General features: G+C 36.1%; 3 protein-coding genes across 3 annotated transcripts; 2 read left to right on the top strand and 1 right to left on the bottom strand.

The window, feature by feature from the left end:
- Positions 1–193: 193 nt before the first annotated feature.
- LOC129797884 (28S ribosomal protein S27, mitochondrial) lies at positions 194–5,323 on the top strand. The gene is made up of 2 exons (XM_055840754.1): positions 194–1,408; positions 4,945–5,323. Exons 1-2 carry the CDS (start codon positions 344–346, stop codon positions 5,218–5,220), a joined length of 1,341 nt encoding a protein of 446 aa, XP_055696729.1. The 5' UTR covers positions 194–343; the 3' UTR covers positions 5,221–5,323.
- Positions 5,231–10,271, bottom strand: LOC129797883 (coiled-coil domain-containing protein 22 homolog). Its single transcript, XM_055840752.1, has 5 exons — positions 10,066–10,271; positions 9,833–10,004; positions 9,630–9,765; positions 8,797–9,563; positions 5,231–5,971 (listed from the first exon to the last, which is right to left on the bottom strand). The coding sequence occupies exons 1-5, from the start codon at positions 10,113–10,115 to the stop codon at positions 5,390–5,392; spliced, it is 1,707 nt and encodes a 568-aa protein (XP_055696727.1). The 5' UTR covers positions 10,116–10,271; the 3' UTR covers positions 5,231–5,389.
- Positions 10,272–10,275: 4 nt separating this feature from the next.
- On the top strand, positions 10,276–10,834 carry LOC129797889 (60S ribosomal protein L39). The gene is made up of 3 exons (XM_055840760.1): positions 10,276–10,341; positions 10,458–10,561; positions 10,699–10,834. Exons 1-3 carry the CDS (start codon positions 10,339–10,341, stop codon positions 10,745–10,747), a joined length of 156 nt encoding a protein of 51 aa, XP_055696735.1. The 5' UTR covers positions 10,276–10,338; the 3' UTR covers positions 10,748–10,834.
- Positions 10,835–14,075: the final 3,241 nt, after the last annotated feature.

Here is a 14,075-nt window from a genome sequence, read left to right as displayed (position 1 = left end):
TGTACTGCAATTCGATCAAACTTGCCTCTTTATAGGATTTGGAAGTCAATAGCAGGGTATTTCGATTGAATTAATTGGAAATTCTTCCACCACCACAAAACAACCTCGTTCCTTTCGCGACCGGAGTGACTGATTTACTGCGTCATGCAATATGCGCGGGAAGCGGGGTGCACGAAGACTATCCGATGGCTCCCCGAACAGTCACGTGCACACTTAACGAAGTTTTCAGTGCGACCTAGCGGGAAAAAAGTGAAACATTAAACATAACCTCAAAAAGAGAATTGTAAACAGTGCATGATCTCGTGTTTTTCCCGGTGAAAATCAGTGATTTTTCGCGAAAATTATGTGGAAACAGTTGAAGAATCTCCAGAATCTTCACAAAATCTGCACCAGGACATACCTGTCACAAGCCTATCAATGCACAGAAGCATGGAATGCAAGGCTAAACACTCCAATTCTGCAAAAGATCAATCTGGAGAAATATCTCTTTGAATTGGATCAAAAATTCCAGCAACAAGGCAAATTTAGTTGCATTGATATTGATATTTGCTGCAACAAACTCCTCGATGACACCTACATCGACGAACTCTTTGATATCCTGCATAAATTGCGAATGACAATGGAAACTTCCAACACGGCTGATTCCACTCATCATGCTGTTGTCCGGAATTTAATCACAATGGGAAAATACGAGGAATTGCTGCAAATCCTCAATGATCCACTGAACTTTGGTATATTCCTGGACACTTTCTCAGCAAACCTTCTGCTGGACACTCTCACAGAGAGCCAAAATTTCACATTTGCCACAAAAGTGGCTACGATACTGATGCTTCAGGAAGATTTTGGAAATGACATCACCAAAGCTCTGTCGCTTTTGGCATGTTGGAAGTACCTTCAGAATCCCGAGCCATTTGAGAAACCCGTCGAAGCTCCCCAAGCTCCAGCTGAGACGGAAGTCAAGCCCAAGAAAAAGCCTGAAGAAGTCAAAGTCCGAGTAAAGTACGTGAGGAATCCCTTCTTCGATGAACACTTTGACCTCAGGGATCCTCAGCAATTGGTTGGAAAGACCCTTTACTACTTAGGAATGCATCTTCCCAACTCTGTAGCAAACAGTGTGCAAATCCTAGGTCTAGCCTTGTTCGGAAAATTCGAAAAGGGATTGAATCTGGTTAGCACCTTAAAGGATGGCCAGGAAATCTATTCTGAAGTCTTAGTAAAAAGCTTGGAAATCCTCAAAGGGATAGAAAAGGCAGAGGAAACACCCAGTTTGCAGGAATTCGCGGAAGCCATTGAGGCCAAAAAGCCAAAGCTGAAGCTCATCGAGGGGAACTTTGAAGAAGAAATTCAGAAGATGATCACCCAAGGAATTGCCAAGTGTGAAAAGGAGGATATTGCAAGTCAAACCCAGGTGAGTTTTTTTTTTCTATTTGGACTAATGTACACTTTCCTCAGGCGGAATTCTTAATTACCTTCCTATTGCAATTCATTCAAAATTCACAGTCATATGATCGGGCTTATACTTTGCCAAACTGTTTCTTACAACTCCCTTTTTTTTTTAAATATCAGCTCTTGATGGTATAATTTTCCATAGCACACTAGGATATTTTGGAATTACATGTTTTCAGGAGAGGAGAACTATTTGAATTTGACCCGTGTAATTTTCAATCAGTCAAAAAATCATAAAACCACTATAACTTTGCTTTTAATTGCTGGAATAAATTGATGGAAGTCGATGAAAGATCTCGTGAAGTTCTACTTCTAGGCGATTACAAAAAAAATGTAAATAGTTTATCCTTATGACGTGAATCACAATGAAATTTTAGTATGTAATAACTTTATTTTAGAAGACCGTTGAATGGGTCAAATGGTAGAGTACTCGCACTAGATGCAAGTGTCCCGGGATCAAGAAGAAAAAAATGGTTCTTATATTAACTCTTTAACGACGAAACAGTTTTCACGGACCGAAAATCAGCAAAAAAAAAATAAAATCTATAAACAAAATCAGTAAAAGGTTTTACATCTAGCCTTAGAAAATCCAACAGAGTCTGATTCAGTGTATTTTTTACCTCTATGAACTATAGGGACAAAAATAGCCTAAAAATTTAAGTAATTTTTCTGCCAATACCAATGAATGATAATTTTTAATCTAATGAAAAATATTATGTTTCAGTATTGTAGTTTCCTTTTCCAAAACGGTTTTGCTTAATAAAAAATTGGAAGTATGAAAAATAATTAAAATTAATTTTCATTATGAGAATTTAAAAATTCGTAATTTCTTTAGCTTAAAAATTTACTATATAGAAAATAGCTGGAGACTTGCAAAAAATATCCTAGATTCCTTCAATCTTCTACTTTGCAAAAATGTACAATCATTAGAAAAAAAAGCTTTAGGGCTGTCAGGAAAAATTATTTCTTTTGTGGGACACCGGTGTTCCATTGTCCTTAACCCTTTACGACGAGACATTTTTACGGACTGAAAATCAACAATAAAAATGAAACTAGGAAACATAATCAATAAGTTTTACATCTAACCTTGGAAAGTCCATAACTCTGGTTCTAATTGTCGGAATTTACAAAGTGAGGGCGTTTTGGAAAGCTCTCGTGAAATTCCACTTCCCTTTCTAACATCGCAAGTTCATAACACTACTGCTAGGGGCGCTATTTTTAAAAAGAATTTTCAATTTTCTAAGTTAAATAACTCAAAAATTCCTTTGTGAATCGGTCCCAAATTTTAGTATGTTGTAGCTTTAGATTATACCTATAAAATAAAAAAATACTTGACCCTATCGATAATCCCTGACCCGAGCTATAAGGGGTCAAATTTCAAAAATTGACCGGCCTCTATCTCCTCTTCTAATTAACATTTTAACCTAAATTTTGGTTTGTTTAGTTTCGTCTCGATTAATACTTCCAGATGAAAGTTCAAAAAGTTCTATTTGACCGATTGAATTGTTAAAAGCATAACAACTTTCTAGAACATTTAAACTTCGTACGATCAACGCTAGGAGCGCCGCAATCTAAAAACCAATTTTCATATTACATAAACTCAATTATCTCGACTCTTGCTCAACCGATTATGATGGTTATTTCGACATAACTCTAGAGGACATTAATTTATATCATTTCGTCCAAACATAATGTTTTTACTCAGATTATGTCATCTGCCCAATTTTGTCGATATAGTATAAAAAAATTATTTTTCCCACAATTACACTGCGAAAGTTTGCAAGTGCTGATATGACCGCGTTATTAAAAATAAGATTTAAAAGAATGATTAATTCAATCATTCTTTATCGTTGTTGCAGTTCGTCACATGTGCAAAAGGCCCGCTGTGGTCAAAAAACATGTTCCAAAACAAATAAATTGAATTATCTCGGCTACCGAGCAACTGATAAGATCAAAATTTGGGGGGAGAAGAAGAGATTCTGGTCTCTATTCCGCACAATTATCTATCTGTCAGTATATTTTCATCAAAACTTGAAACCTTATATCTGATGGATTTATCAACAGAATTTAATCAATGAGTACTCATTCGAAAGGTCTCGAAAAATCCTATAAAATGACCGTATAGATAAGTTCACAAATCGATTGCAAGGGGCGCTCCAGGTCATTAAAATTTTCAATTATTAGGAAAAGTGTTAAGTTTCGAAACTAACTATTCAACCTGTTTTAATTGTCTTATAATATCTATGTCTGATACTCTTAATGTTTTATAGAGAGAGATATGGCCTGATTGTATTCATCGATTTCAGTAGAATCATTACATATTTTGACTTATTTTTGTAACTGTTATTTATTTATTTTCTTATTTACTTTCTTTTGAAATCGAAATCAGTTTTTATGTGACTGAATAGCATTCCATAAACCTTGTTCCAATGCCGAGTTTCAGCTTTCTACCTTTTCTCAGAGAGGAATTATAGTGGAAAAAGTCCTAATTTTGTATGGGAACTGCTGGAAGGTGTGGTGGGGGGAAACGTATGTACACGGTTAAAAAGCCTTCCATTGCCCTTGATCTTATGCCAAGTTTCTGATTTCTACTTCGTTTTACAGTGGAGTTATTGTGGAAAAAGTCATTATTTTGTATGGGGGCTACAAGAAGGAGTGAAGGGGAGAGGAGCCTTTATACATATAAACCCTCTCATAAACCTTGATTCTATACCAAGTTTCAGCTTTCTACTTCTTCTCATCTGAGGAAAGTTAAAATGAAAAAAATCCTCATTTTGTATGGGGGCTACTGGAAGGAAGGGTGGGGGGAGATAATAGTATCCATGGATAAATAGCTTAAGTCATATATTGATTGTATACCGAATTTCATGAAGATCCTTTTAGCTGATGTTGAGTAATTCGATGTCAAAATAGCATTTTTTCGAAAGGATAAAGGCATTTTTACAAGGACTCCCGGCGAATATCGTCCTGGGTCTCGGTAGTTTTTCATCTTACACCATTACCGATAAAATGCGCCTAGTCCTATCTGTGGTCGCCACATAGACCAACTCCCATACATTTTTGCCCAATGTCCTTTATATCTTTAGTTTTTTTTTATTTTAATAAAAATTCCGTCCGTCATTTTGAACAAAAATTTTGCATGACCTTCCGTGAAGCAAGAAAACAATAACAAATTGTATTTTCAACTCTGTCGGACTATTTTTCCCAAGTAATTGAAGAACTAAAGTTGCTAAAAATCCATTCTCGACAGCAATTCAGATAGCAATTGCCGAAGATTAAATCATCTAAAATCACTCAATTTGCGTATGATGTATAGTACCATGGTAAAGAATGGGTTAATAATGGCCTCAATTCGTTTTAAAAATGGGATGAAAAAGTCCAATTTTAAAGCTGCCCCATTTCAAAGGTGCCCAACTTCCCCTAGGTATCTAGTGAACGAAATGTCCTGTAAAGAATCTCAGCTTCCATAAGCTTATCTGGGCTTACTATTATTTTTAGTTGTACGAGAAATGGTGCAAAGACCGTGATGATAGTCTCAATGAGGAACTGCTGCGGTTACGCCGGGCTCAAGCACTGAAGGACATTGAAAAGGCCACGAAGGAGATGGAAACAGAGGAGCAGAAATTGTGGTTCTTTGAGAATGAGGACAAAATTGATCTTCAAATTGAAGGAAAGAAGATCTACTACCCCAAACGATGGTTCGGCAAGAAGAAGAAACCCCGTGTCCAAGATGAAGGCTACGTCCCGCCGGAAATCACTGCGAAACGCAATTAAAATTTGGGCATTTCGTCTAGTTTGGATTTTGTAATGTATTTTAGAAAAAGAGAAGAAAACAATAATTTTCACTATTAAATTAAAAACAGTCGAAAGAAAAAAACAATTTAGATTTTCTTGTAAGAGGATTTTACAAGACATTGCAGATTGAGGTTTTTTTAATGGAGAATTATTCCCTGGAGTCGTCGGCTTGATTGAGGGCCGATTGGATTTTTTCCTCGAGAACTTGACTCTCCTTCTGCATTTGATGCAAATCTGATGTTATTCGTTCTAAATTCGCTGAAACATTGCGCATCTTCTCCGTTTCGATCTGATCTTCGAGATCACGGATTTCCCGGGTGATTGTTCCAGTTTCCTGCACATAATTCACCAATTCGGCACAGTCTGCATGGAGAGTGGCTAGGAGTTTGTAGGCCTTCCGGGAGTTTTCATCTCTCTTGGCTGTGCGATAAATCAGATCATCCGTTACGGTAAACTGCCTGTCCAGTTGTCCAGTGACAGTATTTATAGTCTTCTGCAGCTCTCTCGTATCCCGCAGAACTTTGTCTATGTCGTTCTTCTGCTTCCGGATGTTGCCAATGATCTCCAGGATCCTCGAAGTGTAGGCATTGCGATTAATTGTTCTACTAAGTTTGGCCAATTCGGCTGTTAACTGGGAATGTGTGGAGCTCTTCTGCTTGAATTCCTGCGTAATCTCTTCGGATTTGGCACGAGTTGCCGCTATTTGATCCACCAAATGTTTCGTTTTTGACTAAAAAAAATATATATTATATCATATTTTCGATTGAGAAACTAGGGATCTGCGCACGGAGTACGAGCATTAATGCGCGCTGCGCGCAAGCTGATTTTTACGACGCAGCGCGCAAAGTATATTTTATGCGCGCAGAATGCGCGCAGCATTTATCTTTTACGTTTTTTTCATATTAAGATGAATAATAATAATAATAATAATTATTATTATTATTATTAATTTAATAAATTATTTTTAAAATCAGTCCAAACTCGCGCCCCGATAGCGATAAGTGGTTGAAAATGATTATGATGATGAAATCAATTCTATAGCGGATAAGAAGATATTTATCATATATATTTCACTTATTTTTAAAAAATCCTGCTACTAAAACCCAATATCTATCTATAATAAATAGGATTGAATTTAGAAGAAAAGCTCATTAATTTTAGAAAACTGGATTTGATTTTAGAAAATCTGAAGATAGAAATTTATGTCGACAGTTTTTATTAATAAATATGGGAGACCGCAGATGTTAGGAACAGGGTAGTTTAAGACACGGTCGATTTTTGTTTAATTATTAAAATAAATGGAACTAATGCACTACGCAATCATGGGCAGCATTTAGATCTATCTTGGTAAGAATTATGGATATCCTCAGTTTTATTGCTTGGATTCTATAAACAATTCTTTAAAAATTGATCAAAATATTAGGTTTCTGATATTGCAGTTTCCTCTTTGTGTTTTATACTAATTATAAATGAACAACATTTTGTTATCTCATTAGCTTACAAAGTATTTTTGGAAAATATTTCAAAAAAAAAGTTACAAAGATTATGCTCCATTTTTTAACATTTTAAACCACCAAAATGGGGATGTTTGGTCACTTCATTTTCTGTGAAATCTTAGGTGGAGCCAAGGGTGAAGCGCAGATCGTTTGACTGTCAAAGTAAGAGCGACAACGATATGCTTTTGCAAAATTCCCTTTTTCAAGAAATTCCAAATTTTATGCCAGAAAAAAACCGCACCAAGAATATCCTCATTCTTGTCCCTCTGTGCCCAAGATCGAGGATGTTAGTTTGTTAGGATGTATTTTACAAAGTTTTGAATTATAGTTGTCTTATTTCTAAAAATTGTCTAAATTATATGCAGATAGTATGTGCATTTGGAAAACATTCGAGAAATAATCTAACCATCTATTAAACATTTTATGTTATTATTATAGACAAAAACTTAACATATTTTTAGACATTCTTATATAGTTTTATAAGAATGTGTTGGCCTTAGATATTGTAAATGCAACGTATAAGGTAAATGTACCAACGATCGTCAGTGTTCCTCGGATCGGAAGGTTGTCCTGCGTATCGGCACCCCAAAATGAAATGTACTTTTGAAAATTATTCACTGTTTCTAGTAATTTTCTTTAGCAAGATGCATCACGTTAGTTCATATTTAATCTACAGAACCAATTTTCTCGTCGAGTTTCAAACAAAATTGCTATTATTTACCTAATTTATTGAATCACTATATCAGAGTCTTAGCAAAAAATCCGCCATTCATCACTTTCTTAATATTTCACGCGAGAATTTGTCTGCAAGAATATGAGGAATTATGTTTGATTAAACTTATCTACAAATCTGTGTTAACTAAAAATGAATATTCAGTGACTCTAATTTCACTATCCATACACTTTTTTAATTATTTCGGCAAGGAATATTGAAAATAAATTATTTTTTGGGAACAAGTACATTTTCTTTCATCTGTTCCTCGAATCGGCACATTTTTTCGTGGAAAATTGCGCTCAGCTGTCATCTTCACAGCCGTTATTAGATGTTTTTGTTGTGATAGAACAATTTACCAGTGAAATTTTCATTAAATTTAACAATTTTAGAAGTTGTATCATGTGAATACACAGTACACAGTTTCAGAATGACAAAGAAGCTTCAATGAAGCCATGTAGAGTGATTAAGATGCCAATAAAGCAGAAGAATCCTCATCAAAAGCCACTGCCGATCCGTGGCTCACTAACTTCCGATCCGTGGAACACATTGCATCCTTACAATTACACCTATATATCATTAATTTCCGTAATTAGCAAAAGAGTCAATACACGAAAATAGTTAAATGGATCACTAATATATCAATTGGCATGTTAAAAAAATACCAAATAGTGTTTTGGAACTCATATATTCAACTAAATATGGAGCACGTCTCTTAACATTCCGATCCGTGGTACACTTCCCTTATATTTTCTTGGTATTTTCAACGATTTCGAAAGATTTTTTTTTAAAGAAGTACACAAAATGACGTAATATACATATTTAAATAGGGCTATTTAGCCAATATATAGTTTTTTTTCGTAAAAGCAAATTAAATACTTCCTTAGTTCCGAAAAAAGTCCTACGTTTCAGATATAATTCAGGGACAATATTAAGGAAAATGTTAATGTGAAGGGCGATTTATACATAAGGTATATACCAGTAACAAAAAATATTCCGTGAAACCATTCCTCAATACCTAATTTTTCCCCAAACGTGCCACTTTTTTTCGGAACAAAATATACTGTGTAAAAAAGGACGAATCCACAGAGAAACTAAACGCTTTTTCTGGAAACCGGGAACTGAAACCTTTTTGTTGGTTGGTATTGCCTTCTTCAGTCTCAAATAAAATGTTTTTCGCGTAAAAAAGTAGGCGCGCAAAAATAGAGCTTGCGCGCAAGAAAAGAAATTACGCGTAAACAGTGAATCTTGCGCGCAAGTCGAAAAATTTTTTTGCTCGCTTTCGCGCGAAACGCGCAAGATTTATCTTGCGCAGATCCCTATGAGAAACCCCTTTAAAAAACTTACCATTTCTTTTGAGTTCTTCTGCTGGGCACTATTGAGAGCCTTCAGGAGAGGAGCTTCGTGTTCCTGCCACTGAAGTTCCAGCTTTTTCATTTTCTCCTTCGAATTGGCCACCATTGCTTCCAATTTGGCCACATTCTCTTCCGGATTCTCCAGGACAATATTAGTCCTCTCCCGGATACGTTTCTCCTTCCGCAGATTCGAGAGTTTCTCTTCATGTTCAGCTGCTATACTTCTACTGCCCTCAATCTCTTCCACAATTCCTTGCCTTTCACTCACTGCTCCCTCAATTTTCTGTCTCAGCTCCTCAATCTCCTCCTGAAGCACTTCCAGGGGAGTTCTCGGCTTGACAATATCATCCCTAGGACTTTCTTCCTCTTCTTGAGAGGTCAATAATGATGTCCTGGGAGCAGCTTGAGGGATTGCCCCTCGATTGAGGGAAGATTTTCTATGAGAATCGAGGATTTTGCATACATGGGAGGTACTCAATTCTCCCCAAAGTTCCTCGTCATTCTTCACAATGACCGAAGGGAAGAGGGTCTGATGGGGAGCCTGTTCAAAGACACTCACCAGAAAATCTCCAGAACTGAATTTATCGCTGGAATTCTGCCCCTGAGTGGCCTCTGGATTGCACTTGGGAATGTTGAGGTACCTTGGTGAGAAAGTATTTTGGTCTTGGAGTAAGACTCTACAAGGAGGTGGAAGCCAGTGACTGCTGAGACTCTGTAAAATATTCCGGGCAATTTCCTGCTTCACAGAAGTTGGATGATCTGAAAATTTATTGAAAATATAGCCCAATTCATTTAAATCAAGATCAAAAGATCATTTCTCTGTACCTAAAGCTTGACTAGCCGGCACTTTTTCCGCTTCCTTGGGCAGACGTTCGATGAGAAACATAAATACTCGCCTCACTTCTGTTACATTTGTGTACAAAAAAGTCTGATAACCGATATCACCCCGAAATCCTACGCTCTGTGGATAAGAAAGAGATAGAGATGTCAGCAAGTGAATGAATACGCCCTGAAACGCCTAGATAAACCTTGCAGGCTTCTGCGAGATTCGACGTGACGGTGAATCTTTGAGCCATTCCGGGTGGAAGGGACTGTGGTACATCCAGTGATGGTTTTATCAGCATAAGACATTTGGACACAGATGATACCAGCATTTCAGGACTGAAATACGACAGGGAGTGCACCTCATCGTCAATATCACTGGAAATAGAAGCAAAATTGTGCAAAGAGGAACGACCGGAAATACTCAATGAATCCATACCATCCAATTTGTCGGAGAGAATGTATTATAATATTGTCAATCTCATCCATTGCTACAGTTTATCAACACAACCAGCATCTAATTGAGTATACTATCATGTAATTTGCATTATTTAGGAGAAATTTATTGTTAAAATCCAAGAAAAACACAATAAAAACGTCAGAACTCTATTTCTACACTCCACTTTTTCCGCCAGATCGCGCTGTAGTCTTTCGTTAAGTTCTCGCGTGTTGACGTCTAGTCTTTCTTTCCGTCAAAAATTTCCTGAGGAAAATGGTACGTGTTTTTATTTCTTCCAATATTTCAATCATCTTTTCTCTATTTTACAAAATTATTCTATAATTCACAAGTGCAGATGTGAAAGAATAATCTAACGCTGTTATATATTCTAGGCGGCCCATAAAACCTTCAGGGTTAAGCAGAAATTGGCTAAGAAGCTCAAGCAAAACAGACCCATCCCACATTGGATTAGGATGAGGACTGGAAATACAATCCGGTAAGTACCTCTTCTCAGAAGCACTTCTTAACCAGGAACTTGCATAGTGTCTGTAAAAAATCTTCCCAGAAATTAAAAAATGGGACTGCTTTTGGGCAAAACACAAACATAACCTTACTTTCATTCCCGGATTCCAGGTACAATGCCAAGAGGCGTCACTGGAGGCGTACCAAGCTAAAGCTGTAAGCGGAAGCCTCAGAGGGATTCTCGCAGAGGCCGACGAATACTTGTAATAAGGTATATTACAGTCAATAAACTCCAGAAAATAATAAATTCATTCTTTAAAAACTCCCGGCGCCGGCGATTGAAGTCCCTCTGCATGATATAAACATATTTAAAAAGTTTAAAGTATTCTTGGTCATTATTCCATAATCCTAAAAAAAATCAATGCCCTTTCCATTCTGCAACTGCAAAATACTAGTAGGGGAAAGTGGGGCTACTTTGAGCTGAGGAGCTACATTGTTATACGATTTTTTTTTCAAATATTTCTAATTTTGGATTAAACATGATGAAATTTGGATAGACAAAATAATTGTGGATCTAAATAATATATTTGTAAGGACAAGCTTCATTTAGAAATAGGCGAAAAAGTCGTATAACTACTAGCCCCACCTCCACTAAACACTGAGATTTTAGGTTTGTAAATTTGACATTAATTTGTACAAATCTATACTACACTGCGAAAAACGAAAACAATATTAAATTTCGTTCTGTCTGTATACTCTTCAATTTTAACCATTTAACGGTGCTATCACCGAACTATCATTAGGATTTTTCACGCTTTAATTTTAAATTCAATTGAGTATTAAGATTTCTAGAATTTTCTTGAAAATTCTCACAGCCAGGACACATTTTGCAAGAAATTTGTTCAATTTTAAATAGTACCGCGATATTTTTGATTGTGAATGATTCCGGAAAATGTGTGATAGTACTTAAAATGTCTTATAAGTCACTTATCTGTTATTCAGAAGGATCACCAAAGCCAGAAAAAAGATTTGTAGGCAAAGGGCTATTGCAGCGACTCTGATATAATCTTATTGAAAATCTTTGGATGAGTTGAAAAATTCTTGGATGTAAAATATGGTAATTTGAAAATTTTGTTGGAGACTTTATAACAAGGTTTAAAATATTTGTATCTAATATCTAAAATATGCCTATTGTAATCCTCGGATTTTTTCAAAGTGCTCCGATCGAGCTGAAATTCACAGGGTATATGTTTTGAACATCCCTGATGCCGAAAATCATAAGCCGGTAATTTCGGGTCCGGCTGCCGTCCGGCCGTCCGTAGTACGCAATATCTCTGGTTTGGCTAGATATATCTTCATACAGTAGACTCTCTCAAATTCGGGCATATAGGACCGAAATGTCAGCCGAATTATACAGAAATTCGGGCGACAAACTTTTTAAAATGCAACGATTTTTTATTCATGTGCATATAGATATTGAGTTTACACACTCGTATATAACGTAAATTGCATGAAAATCCCTCAATAATGCAAAATCACATCAAAACTAAGACAAACCATGCTAAATTTGAGCATATTTGATTCATTTGATAATCATAATCAAACTTGAAAAATGACAACAAACTTTTTTCAAATGTAACCGCTGCCCGAATTAAAAAGTAGCCCGATCTTAAAAGAGCCGAATTTGCGAGAGTCTACTGTATATTTTTTTTAAATATATCTACGCGCGCATACGACGATTTCTGTGCTATTAGTGTTTTGAAAAACCGGTTCTAAACCGGTTAAAAATCACGTTTTGTAGTTTATCTCGAAATCTAAGCATGCGATTTTGAATTTTTTTATGTTTATGTTGTAGCCCAGAAAATTTAGACCAATTTAAAAAAAAAATTTAAGACATTCGTCCAGCAGTTCTCGAGATATTTCACTTTAAATTAAAGATTTCAATTTTAAGAAAATTTGCTTGGCGGGAAAAAAAGCGGGAGAAGCGGCGTCGGACAAGCTTTCCCCATATATATATATATAGCACTCTCTCACTCTCCCTTTCTCTTACTCTCCCTTTCTCTCACTCTCCCTCACTACATAATGAGTCTATATTCCGCGATGTCTTTCACGGATTTTCGCGGGTCGCGTATTTTTTCACGGATTTTCACTGGGCACGAATTTTCGCGGGGTGCGTAATTTTTCGCGGGGCGCGTATTTTTTCGCGGGACACGAATTTTTTCGCTGATTTTCGCGGGGCGCGATTTTTCCCCCTGATTTTTGCGGGGCGCGAATTTTCGCAGTGCGCGTGTTTTTTCGCAAATTTTCGCGGGGCGCGAATTGTTTCGCTGATTTTCACAGGGCGCGAATTTTTTCGCGGATTTTCACGGGGCGCGATTTTCTCGGGTCGCTGACAGAGGTTCTCAATGAATGTAAAGTTTGAGGCCTCTATCTCTCATAGTTTCCGAGATAATCGACTTTAAACATTTTCATACACTTTTATGCATTTCTAATCCAATTTTCCTCATTAATAACGATAATATGTTACATACGGTTTAAACGAAATTTGCATTATTTATGTATAAATATCGTTCGAGTTTGCCACAATCCAAATTTGCAATGAAGGAATCGCACCTCTATAAGCTGATCTAGACTTATCACTGGTTTTTTTCTGTGAGAATACCAAATTTCTTGGATCTTGCTCAGTTATAAAATTATAAAGATGGCAGAATAGCAGCCTTAAATAAAAAAAATTGCAATTTTTTAGAAATTTGATTCCAAATTGCTGTATAATATGTATCTCTCATCTTTAGTTCCAAATCGAATTTTTAAGCAATCGAAGTTTACTCACGTTAATAATCTCACCTACAATACACTGATCTAGGTTCATCTATTTTATAATGCAATTTATGTTTTGGCTTTTAAAAGGCAGTATAAATGCGCACGTTTCATATAAGGTGAAAGGAACACATATTGACACTTTAAGAACTCGTGTCAGGACCTATTGATACCCTACTCTGTACCATTTGGAATGCGAAATTTAAACACTTATCTTTATCGAAAAATGTAAATTAATGAAAAACGCCACATTACTTACATTTTATTAGATAAATTAAATAAATTTCAACGTTTTGACAAAAGCTTCAATAGGGGTTCCCTGTCGAAGAGGTGTTCATTCTACCCTAATAGATTATTTTCCTTCTAGATTGTTTTTATGCTCTTGTCCTATAACTTTTCCCCTTTTAAAACTTTGGTCCGTAACAAAAGTTGTAACCTATGCCAATGCCTATTCAATGATGTAGGTCTCATCGGTGGACGAGACCACTCTTGCCTATCGTCCTTTCCTAAGCAACTATAAAATGTGTAACATAAATCTAAAATAGTTCAAATATCCTTTTGTGAAATATAGTGTTCATTTTTGGTCATTAAAGATAGTTAAATTGATTAGAGTCGTATAGTGGAAATTTTGTTAATTCGATTACTTGCAACTTTTGCTGTATCTAGAGAAACAATATTATAAAAATTTATTGCAAGCAAAATCAAATTTTGTGTGATAAAATCGACGACTC

Source organism: Phlebotomus papatasi, chromosome 1, assembly GCF_024763615.1.
Source record: "Phlebotomus papatasi isolate M1 chromosome 1, Ppap_2.1, whole genome shotgun sequence".
Taxonomy (NCBI): Eukaryota; Metazoa; Arthropoda; class Insecta; order Diptera; family Psychodidae; genus Phlebotomus; species Phlebotomus papatasi.
This window is presented reverse-complemented; position numbering and strand designations above follow the sequence as displayed.